Here is a 23,886-nt window from a genome sequence, read left to right as displayed (position 1 = left end):
ACACAGTGCTTGTATAATCACACAGTGCTTGTATCATCACATAGTGCTTGTATCATCACACAGTGCTTGTATCATCACATAGTGCTTGTATCATCACAGATCTTGTATCATTAGACATTGCTTGTTTTATTACACAGTGCTTGTATCATCACACAGTGCTTGTATCATCACACAGTTCTTGTATCATCACACAGTGCTTGTATCATCACAGATCTTGTATCATTAGACATTTCTTGTTTTATTACACTGTGCTTGTATCATCACACAGTGCTTGTATAATCACACAGTGCTTGTATCATCACATAGTGCTTGTATCATCACATAATGCTCGTATAATCATATAGTGCTAGTATCACCACACAGTGCTTGTATCATCACATAGTGCTTTTATCATCACACAGTGTTTATATCATCGAACAGTGCGAGTATCATATTGTGTGAAATTATTGTGTATTCGAAATCTTTATTCCGTGAGATCTTTTGTCTTTGAGCTATTTTGTTTAGAATATTGTGTCTAATGTTATTTGTCTTGAGATCTTTCCTGTATGAGGTATTTTGTCTTTAAGATAATTTGTCTCTTAGGTATTTTGTCATTGAGATATTTTTGTCTTTGAGATAAATTGTCTCTGAGATATTTCATCATTGAGATATTTTGTCTGAGATTATTTGTCCTGTCATTGCCCTATCTTAATTAACGAAAATATTAAAACAAATGCAGAAAACGGTTCAGAGACAATCTATTTATTTTATTAATAACTACAAAGTGACAAAGCTGAGAATGCAGAAATCTAAATGTATCTTAAACAGCATAATAAATATGGTAATATTTAATTGTGAATAATTTATAGCTAATACAAAAAATACAATGTTTTAGTATAGAAATGCGTTAATAGGAACGTAATCTTCAATCTAACCTTGTCAGCAGACAAAAAAGCTAAAATCAACAATTTATTACATATGTTACATATGTTATTACATATGTTATCATTTTATGTTGAAATCTTTGAACAAAGAATATTATTTTTGTTGCAAACAGGCAGAAACTTCTCTAAAATGGGTTGACGAAATGTGAATAATAAAAATAAAATACTTAAAAAAAACTTTTTAAAAAACCACGTTTTTCTTGTGGACTAAAAAGTAGAAAATAACTATTTACATACATTTGATGACAAAAAACGTGGGTCGGGCAGATGGGTCGGGAAATTTGATGGTGAACGTACCCACGTTTTTTGTCATCAAATGTATGTAAATAGTTATTTTCTACTTTTTAGTCCACAAGAAAAACGTGGTTTTTTAAAAAGTTTTTTTTAAGTATTTTATTTTCTACTTTTTAGTCCACAAGAAAAACGTGGTTTTTTAAAAAGTTTTTTTTAAGTATTTTATTTTCTCCTTTTTAGTCCGTTGCTACACATGAAAAACGTGGTTTTTAAAAAAGTTTTTTATATAGTTTATTTTCTACTTTATCTAATGACTTGATTAAGTATGAATTGACTAAGTGTTTATAAATACACGGACTAAAAAAATCTTGAGCGACCAGGATTCGAACCTGGGTTGTCGCGGCCACAACGAGAAGTACTAACCACTATACGATCACGGCCAGCGCGCTCACATCGATTGGGGCCGAAGTAACTGTGTCGATAAGCCTCCAGTCTTGTCGGTATCTTTAGAAATCATGTCCTCAATTTTATGGTCCTTGGGGCGTAATTAAATTAAGCTAATTACGGTCTCTAATTGCTAGTTTTTATGATTGCATCTGAAATTGTTAGGCGAAAGTAGCATGCATGCCAAATTTCAGGTCTATAGAGCAATCAGAAGTGGGCTAATTTTCGATGTCAATTTTAACAACAAACACACGCGAAGCTGAGTTAATAAAAACGTGTTAAAAAGCTAAATTTAAAGTATATATATATATATATATATATATATATATATATATATATATATATATATATATATATATATATATATATATATATATATATATATATATATATATATATATATATATATATTTATATATTTATTTATATATATATATATATATATATATATATATATATATATATATCTAATATATAAAGCTCAGTTCTGTATGTAATGCATTTGTATATCGTTGGAATTGTACGAATTTAAAAGTTAGAAAATTAGCGTGCGCATTTGTCTAAATTTATGAGCTAAAAAATTACTATTGAAAGTGTTAGGAAATAATTTTCATTTTTCAAATTCTAGTAATAATTGTCGGCATGTTCATTAAACACAAGTTTTTAAAAAAATATCATCTTTTACAAAAATTCTAATTATGTCTTTATTTAGTCCTATAGCACTTACTTCCCTTTGATAAATTAGGAAAAACACAATTACTTCCCTTTATAAACCCATTGCATTCCGTGAAAATAATTTACTTTTTAATTACTTTGTTTTGGTGTTGGGAAAAAAAATAATTACATAATTAGCGGGGATTGATCAAGTGCAAATGTTGTAGGTATTTTACGGATAAGCTTGGAGTATTAAAATTGTTTATTAAATTGAAACAGGCGCGTTCGTTTAAGTGAGTGCAAAAGACTGTGAATAAGTTGGGGTACTATAGTCGTTCATTAAGCTAAAACAGGTGATTCCGCCCCGGGCGTTTATGTTCGCGTTAGTGTTTTCTTTGTGTTTAGGTGGGTTTGCGTTAGTGGTTGCGTTTTGATTTGGTTCGTTTTTGTTCTTTCTTTTTTCGTTTTTGTTTGTGTTTTTTTTGTTTGGGTTTGTATTTGTGTTTTTGGTTGGTTTTGCGTTTGGATTTGGTTTGTTTTCGTTTGCTTTTTCGTTGTTTTTTTTTTTTTGTTGGTATTGGTGTTTGTGGTTGGGTTTGTTGTTAGGTTTTTGTTTTCGTTTGCTTTTTTGTTTGTTTTTTCTTTGTGTTTGTATTGGTGTTAGTGGTTGTAGTTGTGTTTGTTGTTAGGTTTTTGTTTTCGTTTGTATTTGTAATTGTGTTAGCTTTATGTTTGCGTTTTGTTGTTTTGGTTGGTTGTGGTTTGGGTGGGCAATGCCGGGTTTATGATGATTACTAAACACACAGGTAATGGTCTTTAACAGAAAGGTTTTTCACAGAAGCCAGAGCAGGGCCTGGCCGGGACGGCTAGTATATATATATATATATATATATATATATATATATATATATATATATATATATATATATATATATATATATAACACTACAAGACTTGATAAAATGTGAATCCCCACAGGATGATCAAAGTAAAAATTCACTTTTAATATTCCTATTACAGAAGTGTCGTTAAAAATGTAACAGTTGCAATTTTAAAGATAATTATAATCTATGTACTACTAAAACTCGAGGGCTGATTCGCGTAGATTGTTACGCCGCTTAGAAGTAAAATATATAAGTTATTAACGTCTGTAGAGTACGAGCCTAGATAGCTAAGAGGTTAGCACATTAGGTTACTATGCGGGTGGCGTGGGTTCTAGACATGCCAGTTTTTTTATTTATTTCTTGGTATTAGTTGTGAATGATAATGTTGCCTTTGCCTATTGGAACTTAGCGGGATAGTAGAGTTCACCTGTTTCTTTGTCCTCAGTATATAACGTGGATAGTGTCGTCAGAGCCATGCTCGGCCGGAATCTTTTTTTTTTAAAGATTAAACATGTTGTCTGAGACTTGGCGGAACACTGGGCAGGTGACGTAGTGTTGGGTAGGTGTAAAGTTCACCTGTGACGACAGCATATGAAACGATAGTGTAGATAACGGGTAGTCTAGTTTATAACAGAGTTACATTTTACGTGTTTGTAGCTTGTATAAAATTATTAAAATTACAAATTTTGAACTGAAAAAAAAACTTTTGACATAAAATGCAAATAGACTGATTTTTTTTTTTTAATAATAAAATTTAAGTTGGTCAATTTGAAGTTTTTAGCTCTATACAACAGTATGAGGCATACAATCGTACTTCAACACAATTAAAGAACTTTAAATACTTATTTCGTAAACCTTCAGCGAGCCATGCACGAGCAGAAACTTTACAGTGTCCAGGCTCATCTGATGGTATAACTCACAGCACCAAATCCCGTCAATGTAGACGATATACTTATCCTGCCTCACCAAGACGTACACTTGCGTGTCACGATCCACTACAAACGGATAGGTCGTCATGTTGGAGAGTCCTGACGATTTCCATGAATAGTTTAAATAATAGCTGATGCCTATTAAATTTTTCTGCACATCCGAGTTCCAATTTGCTCGAAAGTGAAACGGTACGCTACTTCCTTGTTGGCGAAGCTCTATTGCTATGTTTTGCCCGCTCAAGTATCGGCCGTAGAAATAGATCTAAAAAAAATAAATCGAAACCTTATTAATGCTTTAATGTAATATGTGAGATTTAACAATTGTATGTTTAACTGCATAATATACGTCTGAGTCCACAAAGCTCTGATGGGTACCTAACTCATGTTAAAGAACGTAAAGGCGGCTGGGCATACTGCCGACCACATTATCCCTTCATATGCCGAGTTCACAGAAAAATATGAACTCTACTCCATGGATCGCTAGGTCTAAAGAAAAATCTTTACTTTTACGTAATATACATATGATGATGATATTTCAAAACATACAATGCTACTACTGTAAATCGTAACACATTCCATTCATATTTTTCTAGTCCAATAAATTACATTCAAACCAAAAGTATAAAGAGATGAGAATTAATACTGAAATTACACTTTGAAGAAAATTACCAGTTCGTTCAATCAGAGGCGTAGCGAGGGGGGGGGGGGGTCGGGGTTGGGGGTGCGGACCGCACCGGGTGACACCATTTAGGTGGGTGACACCAAGGCAAAAAATAGCAAAATATATAGAGAAAAAACTTGAGGGGGGGGGTGCAGATCGAAAATTTGTCCCCGGGAAGGGTCGCTGTGCATTAAGTGCCGCACCGGGTGACACCGACCTCGCTACGCCACTGCGTTCAATATTTTGAGAGCAGGACATTAGCCACCATAGGACTATGTGGTGAGATTGTAGAGTGATGACTGATAACCCAAAAGTTCAACGTTCTCGAGTTCGTAGAAGTTAAATGAGTCCATCCAGCTCTGATGGGTTCCTGGCTTACGTTTGGGAAAGTAAAGACAGCTGGGCGTAGCGCTGACAACTCTGTCTAGTCATATGCCGAGGTCACAGAAACAGGTGAACTCTACTTCTCTTCCCTATTTACGGCCAGGTTTGAAAGGGTAGCTATTTTTTATACACCATCCTCTTGTCAATTATCCCTCTCCCCCCCCCCCCTCCTTAAAAAAAATCTCCAGTCGAGACATTATCACCCCTGTCTAAATCTAAAAAATAATACAAACTGATCTGGATTGGATTCGGGAAATATAACAATTCCGGAAGCGCGGTCTGTTTCCACGGGAGGGGAGGGGGGAGGTAATGGAAATATGGAATCCACGTTGTTACTCGCAGTCAGCTGCAGCTTTCGTCCAGTTCCTAAAAGCCGAGCTGTAATTTTTCTACATAGGCAGTTAACAATCCAGGCAGTGTTTCTTCCAGACTTTTTTCTCCGGGGGGGGGGGGGGGGGCACTTGAAATTTTCGGGAGGGCGGTAGACTTTCTTCGGGGGGGGGCGGACACTGTTAAAAGTATATATTTTCTATATATAAATATATAAATTTCATTTCGTTCGGGGGGGGCGGTAAAAAATTTTCGGGGGTGCTTCGCCCCCCCGAAGAGATGCCTGGAAGAAACTCTGAATCCAGTTGGAGGCAACTGTGTTTAGCTTACACGTATTCTACACAACATCTACAAATGGTCAAGTGCGGGCAGTTTTCTCCCCTGGTCGAGACCACTCACCTTGCCCATCCAACCCCCCCCCCCCCCCCCCCCACCCCCGGAAATTGTAGTCCGCCCAATGATCAAGTGCCCCCCCCCCCCCCCCCAAGAGAAAACAGTTGATGTTTTTAAATACTTACAATGTCGCCTGCCACTAGTGGTTTGTTCAACGTCAAGTTGTACTGAATCGCGTATGCATCTGAGTTTAAAGGCAAATCTTTTATGACCGCCCTCCTCAGCAACATGATGTTCTGACCCACCGAGAAACTTAACTTCTGGGTTCGACTTCCGGCACACGTGACTAACGTTGACGTAGCAGACGTGAAGTTAAAAGCTGTACAGTCGGTGTCAAGGCCACACTGGGTGGCGCTGCTGACGCGTGTCGCTTTTTTACTTGAAGGTGTCGTCTGCTGGCACCCGTCAAGTTGTAGGTTGTTGTATTGTTTGAAAGTCAGCTGGTTGATTCTTGCATGTACACGCGGAAATATCACAGAAATGATGATCAATGACAAATTAAAATGTTTGAATTTGATCACTTTTTTACTTATAACATTTAGAAAAGCCATACTGAAAATGTTTACTATATATTCAATTCAACATTAGTAAAAACAAATATAAGCAGCTACTTTATTCCTCCGTGTCACACTTTAGTTGATTTTAAACTAAACTAAAATGTATAACAGCTTGGAGATTTTAAAATACACACGTCTACTCGTTAACTATGTTAACCTATTGGTATAACACAAGCTAAATGTAAAAGACTAACTAACCCAGTTCTTCATCATTCACCTAGACCGCCACATACAACAATGTCGAACATTTTAAAGCATGAACATTTTTATCTAGTGCAGGGGTCTCCAAACTTTTCAGCCAAAGGGCCGCATTAACTATCAAATATAAGCTCGGGGGCCAGAGTTTCTTCCAGGCATCTCTTCGGGGTGGTATATATATATATATATATATATATATATATATATATATATATATATATATATATATATATATATATATATGTATATATATATATATATATATATATATATATATATATATATATATATATATATATATATATATATATATGTATATATATATATATATGTATATACATATATATATATATACATATATATATATGTATATATATATACATATATGTATATATATATATATATATATATATATATATATATATATATATATATATATATATATGTATATGTATATATATGTATATATATATGTATATACATATATATATACATATATATATATACATATATATATACATATATATATGTATATATATACATATATGTATATATATATATATATATATATATATATATATATATATATATATATATATATATATATATATATATATATATATATATATATATATATATATACAAATTTCAGTGCCCCCACCCGAGAAAAAAGTCTGAAAGAAACATTGTCGTGGACCGACAACACACTCGAGGTCCAAGTTTGTTCTCATATTGTTCTTCACGTAGGTCTACTTCATTCTTGATAAAGTTTGTATGCTGTTCCGAAATTTGAAGGGTACTTTTTTTAATATTAGGAAAGTCTTCCATTGGCAAAACTTACAAACCCCACCAGCCCCTATTTAAACTTGTCTTTAATGAGGTCATTAGCTGGGCAACTGGTCACATTTACTTCAATGGTATTTGCACTCAATGCTACATTTTCAGTTTGTTTTGATTTTTTTTCAGCCACCTCCAACAAATTGTTTTTCCATGGAAAAAAAATCACCGAGGGTCGGATGAGAGGACCCCGCGGGCCGGATGCGGCCCGCAAACCGTAGTTTGGAGACCCCTGATCTAGTGTAACAATGCTGATGTAATTGTTCACATTATTCTTTTAAGTTAAGTCATGCGTTCAATTTCTTTCTCTCGTAATAAAACACTGGTAACTTTTTTTCTTCATTTTTTTAATACTGTGTTAGCTTAATCAATATTCTGTGCCCGCTAATGCTGCGAAAAATGACAATTTTTTAGTAACAGCATTTTGCTTTTATTAAACCACAACATTCAAATGAAACTGTGCATTATATAAACATTCAGTTAACTAAGTTATTCTTAAGTGAATCAATTATTTAATATTCTTTAGCAGTTTATTAAAGAAAAATGTGTTTATACCCCGAACAAGGCCAATGTGTAGAGGAAGAAGAAAATAAAATAAAATAAGAGAACATTTATATCAATGCAGTGAAGGGAAGGTGAGGGGGGGGGGGGGGCAGTCTGAAGTGTGACGTCATTTTAGAAGGGATCTGCTATTGTGAGAAAAATATGCCTGAGGGATGGTGCGTCAAAAATGAGTTACGACATTCATTACGACATTCATTGACGAAAACTAATTTTAAGCCGATGCATGCAACGAAACATGCACCTTAATTTGCATCTAACGCACATCTTCTTCAACTGTAACATATCTTACCTTATAATACCAGGCGGATTATTGTTGTACGCAGTCCTTTCTGTTCATTTTACGTGGCATTATTTTTTTTACAAGGCTCTAAACAGGTCCCTTTCCATTCATTTAACCTGGCATTGTTGTTTTACAAGATCCTAAACAGGTCCCTTTCCGTTCATTTAACCTGGCATTGTTGTTTTACAAGATCCTAAACAGGTCCCTTTCTGTTCATTTAACCTGGCATTGTTGTTTTACAAGAAATCTGTAGATATTGTTGAATATTTAGGATATTTCTACTTATACAACAAAAATAACAACATTCAAGAATACTTGTCCATCGAAACCTCACAATATGTCGTGCGAAAATGACTACATTGAATGTACACGTTATTTCTATTTACAATTTTCTTTTATCCCTTTGAATTCTATAACAGCATTTCCTGAGTAAATGAAACAAACGTGTTTAGCACAAATCATTCGAGCAACGTTTACATCATTAAATAACCGAACATTGTGAATTAAGCGATTTCCTTTTTGTCTAAAATATCAACCGAAGCTATTTGTTTGGAGGGCTTTTTATTCATTTTTCAAAAATCTTTCACAGCATTTGAAAAGAATTATTTCTATTCAGCTTGACTTCTCGTGTTTTTCTCAATACAATCGAAGTCTAACACAATCCTTAACATTTGAAACTTTCACCTTAGAACGTTTGGTATAGTTAACTATTTACAAGCACTCATGCTAAACGCTGACATGCCCGCTGATTAACATTTCGAACACGAACCCGTACAATGAACCCAAAACCGAACCCGTACAATGAACCCGAACCCGTACAATGAACCCGAACAATGAACCCGAACCCGTATAATGAACCCGAACCCGTACAATGAACCCGAACCCGTACAATGAACCCGAACCCGTACAATGAACCCGATCCCGTACAATGAACCCGAACCCGTACAATGAACCCGAACCCGTACAATGAACCCGATCCCGTACAATGAACCCGAACCCGTACAATGAACCCGAACCCGTACAATGAACCCGAACCCGTACAATGAACCCGAACCCGTACAATGAACCCGATCCCGTACACTGAACCCGAACCCGTACAATGAACCCGAACCCGTACAATGAACCCGAACCCGTACAATGAACCCGAACCCGTACAATGAACCCGAACCCGTACAATGAACCCTAACCAGTACAATGAACCCGAACCCGTTCAATGAACCCGATCCCGTACAATGAACCCGAACCCGTACAATGAACCCGAACCCGTACAATGAACCCGAACCCGTACAATGAACCCGATCCCGTACAATGAACCCGAACCCGTACAATGAACCCGAACCCGTACAAACAGAAGACAAATTGACTAAACACACCGATAACTGACAGATAGCTTGACACACTATCTAGCGGCTTATATAATAGAAACTATTTAACAATGTTTAAAACAAACACAATAATTCGTCGAATCTCTTTATTGATGCATTGAACAACAAAATCGATTTGTACTAGTATTTTACCTGACGTTACTAAGCCTACTTGAGCACCCAGCAGTTGTTTGTGATTAAAATGGAAAGAAATCGATAGCAAAGTTAAACATCAGTTTTCTTTATTACGGGGACGTTCTACCCGTTTGAACATAGATTCGAACCCAAGACATTTGGGTTAGCAGCCGTATGCTCTACTATTCAACCTAATGCCCCTTCACTCTGTAAATTATATATTTATTTAACCTGGTAAAAAAAAAATCCACACCCTCCTCCCCCACTTCATTTAACGAGGTTGGTATCACTTTTTTACCAGTGACTATTCAAAAGAAATTATGTTTATTGTGATGCCATACAATTAATGTAGAAAATAGTTGAATATAGCGAGTACAGCCTTGTAGCCGTTTACTCTCTTTAAATGTGTGTATAATTCAACATCCTTGCTTAAAAATGAACCACACCCAACCTCCCCTGGCTAAGGTACTAATTATAGAAATATTCAGCTGCTGTTGTTGTGGGTACCTTGCGTGTTTCTTTTTGTTCATTATTAGATGATATCCTCTGCATTCAGTTTCTCGTTCTACATTCTTTGTTTCAACAAACTGTTTTTGTAAGCTGTTAATTAGTATTGCTCAAAATAATTCTTTTCCGCTGCGGGTATCTATAGGTATTTCTAGTACATTCGCATCAAAATACATGACAGAAGTCATCTCTTAGTATGAACACTGAACTTGTTTCGTGTAAAGTGCCCTTTCAAGCCTGGCAGTTCATGGGGCAGGTGAAATAGAATAAACGTATCAGTCCAGTCATTACAATACTGCTCTGTGTTGCCGCTATAGAAAAATCATTTAAAGACTTTTCTGTTTTGCATAGACATCATACATTAATGGCCTGCTCGTTGTATTGATTAATAATTAACAATTAACAGTTAATAATTAACAGTTAACGACAACAAGCCCCAGAAAGCTAAATATACTAAAAAGGATTTTTTGTTTTTTAACGTTCTTCGTTTTCTGGACTAGATAATGGGGTTCACAAATCTTTAAGATTTAAATCTTTTGATATGTATTATACATTTTTAATGTGTGTATTTTAATGTGTATGCGTATGCGTAAGTTTTTGCATACGCGTAAGTGTATGCGCACTCGTACGTGTGCGTGTGTATGTGTGTTTGTGTGTGTGCGTATGTGTTAGTGTGTGTGCGTGTGTGTGCGTGCGTGCGTGTGTGTGTGCGCGCGCGTGTGTGTGTGTATGTGCGTGTGTGTGTGCGTGTGTGTGTGACGCCCTGGATATGATTGTGTAAACATGATTAGAAGGAAACCCCAGGCGTTTTCAAAATTTCTATCGCTAAAATCTGGATGTATGGGGCTCAATTGAGTGGCAACTCTCATTTTGAAGTGTTAGTTAGGTTTACAATTCTACTGGTAAAGTTCAAGTTCAATATAAGAAATAGATATTTCATAAGGATATGTATGTCGTTATAATATTGTTATAATTATAATATTAAAATATCGTTAATAAGTCTTTAATATGTTAATGCATGTAAAAATATATACTACAAATATAATAAATTAGAGCAGCTTGCAATTTTTAAATGACTGAAAAATTTAAATTTCTTTTTGGTTGAAGATCAAGATCTTGTTGTTTCAATTTCGTTCACTAACATTAAAGATGTAAATTTTAGAAAGCTTTAAAATGAAAATAAATGTAATCAATGGCATACAAAGTAAGTCAACAATTAATGAATCTGTAATACCTACAGACAAACACCGATTTTTTAAATAGCATTTGTATGAATTTAATTACATTTGGTAATTTTTCCTGCAAATTATGTCAGGTTTTCACTACAGTAATTTTAAAGTTCATGCCGAAATACATTTTCAATTATTGTATTGTTTTTGATCTACTACAAACAAATAAACATAAGCTATGATACATTTAAAACTAGCTGTTAATAATTAATTCATCTATGCGTATTTTTTATTTAACTTCAAACATAAATTTAAAAAATGCATGTATTAAAATAAACAGGTATAACTTTTTTTTTGAAAATAAAATCTTATTATAACAATTCTTAATAATTATAAATGCAATTTATGTCTCTAAAGGCATTAAGTATGAATGAAATAGTCAGTTTTACTTCTAATCAAATACTTGTCTTTACAAAATTGTTGGTGTAATCAAGTTTGAAGTATAATGTTTCTATATCTTATAAATTCGTCTGTGCGAGTATCAAGAACATTATACACTTCTCAAAATGTGACTATAACATAATTTTTGCCAGACGAAAGGAAAGCACGACTCCATTCAGTACAGCTATCCATTCTGTAAAATATGTAAACACTTTAATAAAAGGCACCAATGAATATTTTATTTGTTTCTGTCTCTACAAAGAAACGCAAAAATTGTTTTGCCAAAGTAATTGATTTCCAAAGTTTTTCATTTATTAAAATAAATTTCCTCTTGCAAACCTTGAGTATTATCAAGTTAGGTGAACCAAATTTCAAATATAAGTATCCAAGATAATTTGATAACTGTTTCCGTTAGGTAGAAGAAATTTCACATGCTTGGATTAATCTCAATTTTGCATTGACAACCCAAATCAGAAAGTGATATTTACGCTGTGTCCCGTTTCTATAATACCAATAACATAAGTACCACTTCAAGTAGTTTATATATATATATATATATATATATATATATATATATATATATATATATATATATATATATATATATATATATATATATATATATCTTCATACATAGGTAGGCTATAAGATCTTATTTTTACATTCGTTCAAAGTGTGATTTTTTCCTGTGAACGAAAATAGTGATGTACACACTTATTGTAAAATACTACTTTTGTTCCTGTAATCAGCTTTCGGGAAAATTGCCTTCTTGGCAATAGTCGTTGCGTATATTTCGGACAATCGCCAATGACCCAATATGCAGTTAAAAGTCCGTTTCTTTAATATTTGGAAAGGATTTTAATTATTTTGACAGCTTTAAGAGGGGACAACGTGGTAGAATACTAGTGCGTTTGGCTATTAGTCCGAACGTATGAAGTTCGGTTTTCGGTTCCGACTGTAATGCGTCCCTTAGTCTATCCAGCTCTGATGGGTGCCTGACTAACGTCAGGGAAGGTAAAGGCAGCGGGGCAAAATACTGACCACATCAACTGTTCATACGCCGAGATCAAGAAACGTATGAACTATACTTAATCCGCTTAATAAACCATTAGGTCTAAAGAGAAATCTTTAAGTGTTATACATAAAAGAAAGGCCTAAAATCAATACCTGAAATTACACGACAGCCTACATTGGTGCTCGCTAAGAAGTCAGGTTTCTCTAAAGGATCCCAATCTTCTGTAAATGTGTATAGGAATAATTTTATATATTATATATGGGTAGACATACATATCTATCTATCCATCCATCCATCCATCCATCCGTCCGTCCGTCCGTCCGTCCGTCCGTCCGTCCGTCCGTCCGTCCGTCCGTCCGTCCGTCCGTCCGTCCGTCCGTCCGTCCGTCCGTCCGTCCGTCCGTCCGTCCGTCCGTCCGTCCGTCCGTCCGTCCGTCCATCCATCCATCCATCCATCCATCCATCCATCCATCCATCCATCCATCCATCCATCCATCCATCCATCCATCCATCCATCCATCCATCCATCCATCCATCCATCCATCCATCCATCCATCCATCCATCCATCCATCCATCCATCCATCCATCCATCCATCCATCCATCCATCCATCCATCCATCCATCCATCCATCCATCCATCCATCCATCCATCCATCCATCCATCCATCCATCCATCCATCCATCCATCCATCCATCCATCCATCCATCCATCCATCTATCCATCTATCTATCTATCTATATATATATATATATATATATATATATATATATATATATATATATATATATATATATATATATATATATATATATATATATAAAGCAATGTATGTGTATTTGTGTGTCTGTGTGTCCGTGTGTCTAGCTTTTATTCATTACTACAACTTTCATCAGAACGCAATGAAATTGTGGGAAATTGTTGAGAATACTCCTGGGGAGGTTTCTGGGGGAAAAAAATAAAATTCGTCGGAGTGGCGCTCCGGCATGGCGTGATTTGTTTTGTTTTTCTTCAAAATATACGGTATTTAAAAATAAAGTCGATAGCGGTTTCACGCCGTTCATCCAATTGCAATGAAACTTTGGGGAGTTAATTAGAAACCTACAGGGAAGGGTTCTGCAGAAAAAAAAAAACATTTTTTTTTAAACTTTGCAAGGGAGGCGCCCCGGGAGGGTGCAATTTTTCGCACGGTATATAAAAAATAAAAGTCGGATGTGGCTCAACACTTTTCATCCGAGTGCTATGAAACTTTGGGCAGTTGATTAGAACACTCCATAGGAGGTTTCTGTAAAACAATCTTTTTTTTAAATTTCGCAGTGGTGGCGCCCTGGGAGGTTGCGATTCTTCTCTATACACGTTACATTAAAAAAAGAAAGTCAAATTGCGATTTGAAACCGCTCACCCGATCGCCGTTAAACTTTGTGTAGTTGATATGAACACTCCTGGGGAGATTTCTGCAAAAAAAATCTATTTTAATTTCGAATTGGCGGCGCCGCAGGAGTGTGCGATTTTTCTCTATATACGTTATAGAAAACAAAAGTAGGATGCGGTTCGACAACGTTCATGCGAGTGCCATGAAACTTTAGGGAGTAAATGAGAATAATCGCTAAAAGATTTCTGCGAAAAAGAAAATTAAATTTTCTTATGGGCGGCACCATGGAGGGTGCTATTTTATTCAATACACGGTTTTGCGCACAGAGTTCGATTTGGCGCCCTGGGCTTTCCCGTGAGCACAATGGCACCTGCGTTCGTTCTAAACAGTGCGATAGACAATGGATTAGATGGGGCGTTACAGTCGCTCACTAAATTGAATCAGGCGCGTCCGCCGGCGCCCCGACAGTGTGCTATTTTGGCGCCTTAGGTTATGACGTGAGCACCGTGGCGCTTACGTTAGTTTTAAGGAGCCAGGAGCAGCACGCGGCGCCACTGCGGTAGTGTAATCGAGGGCTCCCGAGATCGATCCTCTGCGTCCCTGGCACATGCGCGGGCACCAAAGTCTGTACTACCTCATTATTACGGTTAGTAATTAACGCGTACTCAAGGCTTTCGTGCGGTAGTGTAGGTAAACCTATGCCGGATAAATATGATCCAAGCGCAGGCATTGTTTGTATTTAAATAATTCAGTTTTAGAAAACAAGGTCACACGTCACACTATATATATCACGATGTGATCGTCGTTGTAGATGTGGGAGCCGGTGCAGATGTAGATGACAAGTCGTCTGTCTGTTTCAGTCCCCGTATCTGTGACCGTGTCTCTGTGTAAGTGTGCATGTCTCCGTGTATGCATGTGTGTGTGTGTTTGGAAACCTGGATACGCTTCTGATAATAATATTTACAAATGTGTGTTTGTGCGTGTGTGTGTGTGGTGTGTGTGAGTGAGTGAGTGCGTGTGTGTGAATAACTTATACACGAGTTGAGATTTGGTTCGTGTAATAACGTTTTAGGATAACTGTTATTACAGATTGTATTTAAACATATTTTATTTTTACATGCATTAACATATTAAAGACTTATTATTAAAGTTATTAAAAATTATTCCCTATCTAATTCTACGAAAATCCTAAAATATATTTACATATACACGCATTAACATATAGCTAGCAATGATTATTACCTATCTAATCTACGAAGTTTTTATTCACATTATTATAATAACTTTAAATTATGCAAACAATCAATATTAGTTACCTGGGAAATCTCGAGCGTTAAATATGCCGCTTTCAGCTATTGGCTCCTCGTTATCTGTAAACACCATCTTGTACCAAGTAAAGTATCTGGGAAGAATGCTAAAGTAGTACGGCTTGCCACGTTTGCATCGACATGAGTAATATTCATTGTTATCACACGTCTCCTTTCCGTCGATGCAGACACTCCAAACAAGGCAAATCTGAAAATAAATTGTCCAGTTAAAAAAAATATAGAACTATGAAGTCTTATTTTTGGTTTAGTAATAGTATAGAGCCGTTAACCCCTTTACCGTGTAAAATTTTTTTTTCTTTTGGAAATAGTGTATTTTTTTTTTCATTATTTGATTTGTTATGTTGTCCTGACAAAATAAAACATCATTTTAAGTGAAAATGAGTTGCCATTTAGAATTTATGAGGTAAATATAAAGAAGGTAATTCAAAAGCACAGTACCAACATCACGTGATGACCTATTTTTATCATACGCTGTTGAATTGGCTGTTAGATTAGCCTCCCTCTACATTGTTATTGATTTCCAATGCTATTTTCGTATTTTCGTATCAAAACGACTTAACTCGCGACGCACGGCACACAGACGACTTTTTTATCTGAAGACGAGTTAACTCGTGATGTACGGTTAAGCCCAAGATTTTATATGACGAGTTAACTCGTGATACACGGTAAAGGGGTTAATGTTTGTTATTGGTTTGCTCAGATTTTGTAAACATCCTTGTCCCCATGAGTAAGCACGAATGAGTGAACATCACGACCTCGGTCCCCTATTACTTTAAAAAAATGCTTTTCAAAGGTATTGTACGTTTAAATTATCCATTATACACTCCTCTTTTATTTGAATAGCATGTAAATAATGTGCGCCTGTTGTTTTTTTACTTTCTCGTATATACGAAGTATAGAGAAAGTATTGTAATCGTGCAAAAAAAAATAATCGAGATTTTTACAGATCTCGACGTTTTACACCTCACTGATACGGAAAAACATAATTTTGCAATCTTGTCCGTATGTCTCTGTGTGTGTGTGTGTGTGTGTGTGTGTGTGTGTGTGTGTGTGTGTGTGTGTGTGTGTGTGTGTCTGTGTGTCCGTGTGTAAACACGATAACTTGAGTACCGTTACAGCTAGGTTGATGAAATTTCATATATAAGTATTTTATCAAAATCGTAGATCCGTATCAACTTTTGAGCGATTTCCGATAACCGGAAGTGGTACTTTTCCTACTTTGAATTTTTCAAAAGCCTATAACTTGAGTACTATTTCAGATAGATAAATGAAATTTCACATGTAAGTAAAAGATCTAATTCTCTACCTTCTGTTAAATTTTGAGTAATTTCCGTTGACTGGAAGTAGTACTTTATGCTACTTCCGATTTCTCAAAAAACTAATGTAAATTTTAAAAGTACTAATAATATTGCGCACTATTATGCGCTTTTTTATTTGGCGTTCACTTGGTGTGCAATTAATTTGTCTACGAGATTTTATTCTATTTTTAAAACTTTAAGTATTTAAAATGGATTAAAAATCATGTCTATAGCCCGAGTTCCCATCCCCTGTTATTTTATATAAGAATAGTCGAGAAAGTTTAGGGGAGATCACTCCCGGTTTATTTTAAACTATGTAAGTTTTATTATTATCTAAGGGTAAATGGCTTTCTGGTAAACTGCGTTAAATTTCTATTAAATCTCTTCATGATCTTGGATTGCGCGTTGTATCTTATTTGATATATTGGCGTAGCTTCGAAACCCAAGCTTCAAAACGTGTTGAGAAATGACTTTATGTACGGAAACAAGCTTATGACGACTTTTCAAATAATAGACAAGAGACTTACCCTATCCCAAAACCTGGGTTGTGTACAGATATCAAAATCAGTCGGCTCATAGCAGTAATGGACCCAAAGATCGATGCAAGGAATATGTTTTGCCTCTGGCGGCAATATTTTGAAAGGATGCCAAAAATATCCATAAAATCTTCCAGTGTGGCGACAATTATGCCGTATACAGTCCCTTTCAAATCCAACTATTACCGCTTCAAATGACGTGTTTTTTTCATAGGTTCTGCCGTTTTCTATTTTAAAAAAATGTGAACCATATTACATACTATTAAGCATTTGTTATTAGATGCAAATAACATATTTAAAAACATTGTATAGTAAAAGCTGTATAGTTCTGATTATTTTTTCCCAACGCTATTTTTTTTTATTTTATATTAATTGTAATGCATTGAAAATATTTCACAATGCTGTTTTATTTTACCGCCACCGGTCTAATTATATAATTATTTGTGAATTAATTTTTTTACTGTTCTGGACTAAAAACCAAAGGAGCAATTATTGTTTTGCTGAAGATATTAAAAATAACAAATGACTACACTTTTTTGACGATTTCTACATCCCACCACATATTGTATGTATATATATATATATATATATATATATATATATATATATATATATATATATATATATATATATATAATTTAAATGATATATATATATATATTTACACACACACACACATATTATGTGTGTGTGTAAATATATATATCATTTAAATTTACTTTTTGCAATACATTTAACAAAATATCAGTTTTAAAATGCGTTAACTTACCAAGGCAAAATATTAGAAAAACCATCAGCAATAGAAGCATCATAGCTACACAGATAATTTAAAAAAAAATTTCAAAAGCTCCAGGTTTTCCTTCAAGAAATAGAGAAAAACATAAGTGAGATATGATTGAAAGTTTTTGGCAGCCGGCGGTATAGAAGACATAGCAGAAATAGCGATATTTAGGGTATTTATAAACTACGAGCCGCCCCGTGGCGTCGCTTACGCCGCTATTTAATTGTTTTATTTTCTACTTTTCAGAAATTCGTAATTTGTTAATTCGACACTCCCCCCCCCCCCCCCCACACACACACTGCCCATGAAAGCAGCCGTCCGTGACATTTTACAGACGACAATGAAAATATCAAGCAGAATTAGTTACCTCCCTATAGTTTCAAATCGTTTAAATACTAAATTATCTGCCCCTAATAGCCGTCACTAATTAGTCCCGGTTCTACGGTTGTAAATGTAAACATTCGTCGTGAACCATAGCTCACCAGACAAGTGGGGTGAGTGTGGTGGCTATATGCCTAGAGAGAGGGGGAGTAACGGCGTGCGTTTACGTGGTGGTGTCTCGCATGGTCCCTATGAAGAGAATTATATATATATATATATATATATATATATATATATATATATATATATATATATATATATATATATATATATATATATATATATATATATATAAAGCTCAGTTCTGTATGTAACGCATATGTTTGTCGTTGGTCTTGGATGGATTTAAGTGTTAGACAATTATCGTGCGCATTTGTCTAAATTTATGAGTTAAAAAATTACTATTGAAAGTGTTGGGAAATAATTTTCATTTTTCAAATTATAGTAATAATTGTCGGCATGTTCATTAAACACAAGTTTTAAAACAATATCATCTTTTACAAAAATTCTAACTATGTCTTTATTTAGTCCTATAGCACTTACTTCCCTTTGATAAATAAGGAAAACACAATTACTTCCCTTTATAAAACCATTGCATTTGTGGAAAAGAATTTACTTTTTAATTACTTTGTTTTGGTGTTGGGAAAAAAAAATAATTACATAATTAGCGGGGATTGATCAAGTGCAAATGTTGTAGGTATTTTACGAATAAGCTTGGAGTATTAAAATTGTTCATCAAATTGAAACAGGCGCGTTCGTTTAAGTGTGTGCAAAAGACTATGAATAAGTTTGGGTACTATAGTCGTTCATTAAGCTAAAACAGGTGATTCCGCCCCGGGCGTTTATGTTCGCGTTAGTGTTTTCTTTGTGTTTAGGTGGGTTTGCGTTAGTGGTTGCGTTTTGATTTGGTTCGTTTTTGTTCTTCCTTTTTTCGTTTTTGTTTGTGTTTTTTGTTTGGGTTTGTATTTGTGTTTTTGTTTGGTTTTGCGTTTGGATTTGGTTTGTTTTCGTTTGCTTTTTCGTTGTTTTTTTTTTTTTGTTGGTATTGGTGTTTGTGGTTGGGTTTGTTGTTAGGTTTTTGTTTTCGTTTGCTTTTTTGTTTGTTTTTTCTTTATGTTTGTATTAGTGTTTGTGGTTGTGGTTGGGTTTGTTGTTAGGTTTTTGTTTTCGTTTGTATTTGTAATTGTGTTAGCGTTATGTTTGCGTTTTGTTGTTTTGGTTGGTTGTGGTTTGGGTGGGCAATGCCGGGTTTATGATGATTACTAAACACACAGGTAATGGTCTTTAACAGAAAGGTTTTTCACGGAAGCCAGAGCAGGGCCTGGCCGGGACGGCTAGTATAGTTTAAAAACAGAAGCAGCGTGTCTAGATGAGATTCGAGGCCTACATGACAAACATCAACTATTTTTTCCACCATAGCATCGAGGTGAGACGTGTGAGCGATCTGACCAGTTAGTTTTAAAATACTTTGGTCCATTGTATTTCTGTATTTTCTTTACTTCGTGCACTTATTTTGGGGTTTGGGTCGCAGCTAACGATCTCCTGTTTCTTCTGTCCTACGCCACTTTCTCAACGAGGCTCCTGCTTTAGCCCATCTTTGTAGTTTTTTTTTCTTAAATGTTATGTCGACAGGTGTTTCTTGGTTGACCTTTTTTTGCGCTTATCTTGAGGGTTCCATCTCAATGCTTGCCTGGTGATACAGATTGGCGGTAGGCGCACTGTGTACGCTATCCAACCCCATCTTCATCTCCTAATTTCTACATCAGCTGAAAGTTTTTCTGTAGTGGGTAGATGACGATGTCGGGCCAGCTGATCATGTGTATTTGTCTGAGACGGCTGGTTATAAAGGTCTGAATATATATATATATATATATATATATATATATATATATATATATATATATATATATATATATATATATATATATATATATATATATATATATATATATATATATACATATACATATATATATATATATATATATATATATATATATATATATATATATATATATATATATATATATATATATATATATATATATATATATGATAATATATATGGTATACCAGGGGTCTCCAAACTTTTCAGCCCGAGGGCCGCATTGACTATCAAATATCAGTTCGGGGGCCAAAGTTTCTTCAAGGCATACCTTCGGTGTCAGGTAACTGAGGTTAGTCCAGTCCAAGTTATAATCAGCAAATGTTTTCTTTAACTCATTGAATATATCCTCTCCGGTAACAGTGTCATACATATTATGTAGGGAAGCCAGCTCTTGTGTTATGTTCATGTCTTCATCCACACCCCTAATGAACACAAGCAGTTGAGAGGTGAAACAGCTGTCCAGCGACTCATCCATTGCAATTAGAAAATAGTGAAACGTGCTTGCATTTTTCGCTATTTGAGTCACGATGTTTTCACCAATGTCTGCAACACGGTGGGCAAAGGTATTTGCACCCAAAGCTACATTTTCAAATTGTTTTGAATTTTCTGGGCAAAGCTACACAGCCACCTCTAACAGACATTTTTTCCGTGGACAAAAAGATCTCCACGGGCCGTAGTTTGGAGACTCCTGTGGTATACGATCGTTAGCCTTCCAAAATGGATTAGGAATACAAATAGAACTTTTCTCTCCTTCATAAAATAAGCAGCTTCTAAGCCTGTGGATTTCGCCAGTCTTGTACTTCCTCACCCAATGTATCGCACTACCTAGGTTAGACCAATGGGAATGTTCGCTCAGGCAACAAGCTAGTCTCGCACATAGGCGAAGCTAGGGGAGGGGGGAGCCAAACGGGATATAACAAAAATAAAACTTATGAGCCGACCCGCGACGTATCATACGCCGCTATTTAGTTGTTTTATTTTCTACTTTTCAGTAATTCATAATTTGTGAATTCGACAGTACCAACGCTGCCACTGAAAATATTTGCTTTAAAACACTTTCAGTAGCTCGTTAAGGACGATAACCCCCCTTTCCCCAACCCCAACCCCCCCCCCCCCCCCCCCGTGAAAGTAAACTCCTCTTAGTTACCTCCCCTAAGTTTAAAATCTTTTTAAACTAAATTATCTGCCCCTAGTAGCCGTCACTAAACCCGGCTCTACGATTGTAAACATTTAGCGTGAACCACAGCTCACCAGACCATGTAGCGGTGGGGGTGTTAGGGATCGCGCTTACAGCTTGTTTTCTATCGTCTCCAAGAAGATAATTATATATATATATATATATATATATATATATATATATATATATATATATATATATATATATATATATATATATATATAGATTCTGAGTTATAATAACTGAAATATATCGAGTCAAAGAACTTCACTTTACTTTATTTAACTGTTTTCTGTAACAAATTGTATGGCACCAAAATAACCGTTAAGCGACTGGTAAAAAAACGCATTTTCCGCTATTTCAAAAACCGGGAAGGATGGGTCGCTACGCTTTTGGTCTTGGGCCGAGCTAATTATTTTTACCTAGTTAGCACCGACTATAGGCAGGCTGACACCTTCATTAACACTGTATGTCAAAATCTGCTACAATATTGTGCACAAGGCTCATTGCTAGTGTACCCCTTTTCCCAATCATTTTACATTTTTACTTTCTCGTATATACGAAGTATAGAGAAAGTCTTGTAATCGTGCACAAAAAAATAATAGAGATTTTTACAAATCTCGACGTTTTACACTTCACTGATACGGAAAAACATAATTTTGCAATCTTGTCCGTATATTGCGCACTATTATGCACAATTCATTTGGCTTCACTTGGTGTGCAATTCTTTTTTTCTACGAGATTTTTATTCTATTTTAAAAACTCCAAGTATTTAAAATGGAGTTCCCATACCCTGTTGTTTTATATAAGAATATTCGAGAAAGTTTAGGGGAGATCACTCCCGGTTTATTAATTTTTACTTTCTCGTATGTACGAAGTATAGAGAATGTATTGTAATTGTGCAAAAAAAAAATCGAGATTTTTACAAATCGCGACGTTTTACACCTCACTGACACGGAAAAACATAATTTTGCAATCTTGTCCGTATGTCTGTGTGTCTGTGTGTGTGGTTGTCTGTGTGTTACCGAAAATATTAAAAACATCAAATGCATCCAATCTTTAGTTAAGTCCGAAAAAAAACGGACAGGATTTTTATAACCACATTAACTTTAACTAAGCCGTGCATTTTTTTTTTAATTTTTAATTGGCCTTTAGAATACCTTTGAGAATTTTCTCGCACGCGTCCATTTACGACGGAAAGAGACAACAACATCTAGATCGAGATCTAGATTCAGATTCTAAAACTATGTTTTATTCGTATTTTATTTAGATCTAGTTAGTGCATTTAAAGCGTATTTTAATTTAAAAACCTAAATTATGTTTAGTCTTTAGTCTTAAGATTCAAAAACACTTCCTAGATTACCTCTCAAGTAACGTGGTAAACATTTTAAGTATAGATCAACATTTGTAGAATATAAACATTGATAAACATGATTTTTCTAACTATTTCAATGTTGTAGACATTTTTTTTTAATTTTAGCATTAATTTAAGTGTACGAACTGTATCCGTTCACTAAAATGGTTACGAAAAAGTAAATAGAGTAAATAGGGATTTCCCGTTTACTTATAGAGGAGCAACTTAAAGCTTAGGCTTAGGTCTTGTAAGTTTAAGGTTCCCAAACTGTGTGTAGCGGCACAAAACATTTCTCTCAGGGGTCTCCAACTAAAACAAAATCTACTTTACAAACACAACGCTTATTAGATTTGAAGCTGTTCCCTGTATTTGTCAGCCATAATGTATCAGAAGACAATAGTTGACACTAAATCTTTTTCCGTTCGTGCCCAAGACACATGGAGCAGATGAAGTAGAGTGCATCTGTTTCAATGATCTCGGCATACTAGAGGATAGTTATGCCCAGCCCAGTTATTTCCCTAACGAGTCAGAATCTACCAGAGCTGGGTGGACTCAGGGATCCCTAGAGCTCTAGCCAGGGATACAAACTCGAGACTTTCGGGTTGGAAGTCTATACATATATAGGATAAGAAAGGTTACTGTAGTCTTTAATTGAATCAAATCCGGGCGTCAGTAGCGTACGCAGCGGGGAGCAGGGGGAGCGGCCGCTCCCCCTCTGACCATTTTCAGCAAAGCGGCGCCTTTTTGGAAACTTTTTAAACTCAAAGTTTTAAACAATGATATTTGTTAAAAACATATTTTTGGTCGGCACATATATGTAAATCACAAGATTTCTTTTCATGCAGCAATAAAGCATTATTGTACTAGTC

The 23,886-nt window shown here is 35.2% G+C and overlaps 1 protein-coding gene across 1 annotated transcript; it reads right to left on the bottom strand.

The window, feature by feature from the left end:
- Positions 1-11,581: 11,581 nt before the first annotated feature.
- On the bottom strand, positions 11,582-23,141 carry LOC131929897 (uncharacterized). The gene is made up of 6 exons (XM_059286276.1): positions 23,027-23,141; positions 18,206-18,295; positions 17,428-17,663; positions 15,591-15,789; positions 13,056-13,124; positions 11,582-12,081 (listed from the first exon to the last, which is right to left on the bottom strand). Exons 2-6 carry the CDS (start codon positions 18,246-18,248, stop codon positions 12,020-12,022), a joined length of 609 nt encoding a protein of 202 aa, XP_059142259.1. The 5' UTR covers positions 18,249-18,295; positions 23,027-23,141; the 3' UTR covers positions 11,582-12,019.
- Between the last annotated feature and the right edge of the window lie 745 nt (positions 23,142-23,886).

This window comes from Physella acuta, unplaced genomic scaffold, assembly GCF_028476545.2.
Source record: "Physella acuta isolate Inbredline_101_S28 unplaced genomic scaffold, ASM2847654v3 ptg001690l, whole genome shotgun sequence".
In the NCBI taxonomy this organism is placed as follows: Eukaryota; Metazoa; Mollusca; class Gastropoda; family Physidae; genus Physella; species Physella acuta.
This window is presented reverse-complemented; position numbering and strand designations above follow the sequence as displayed.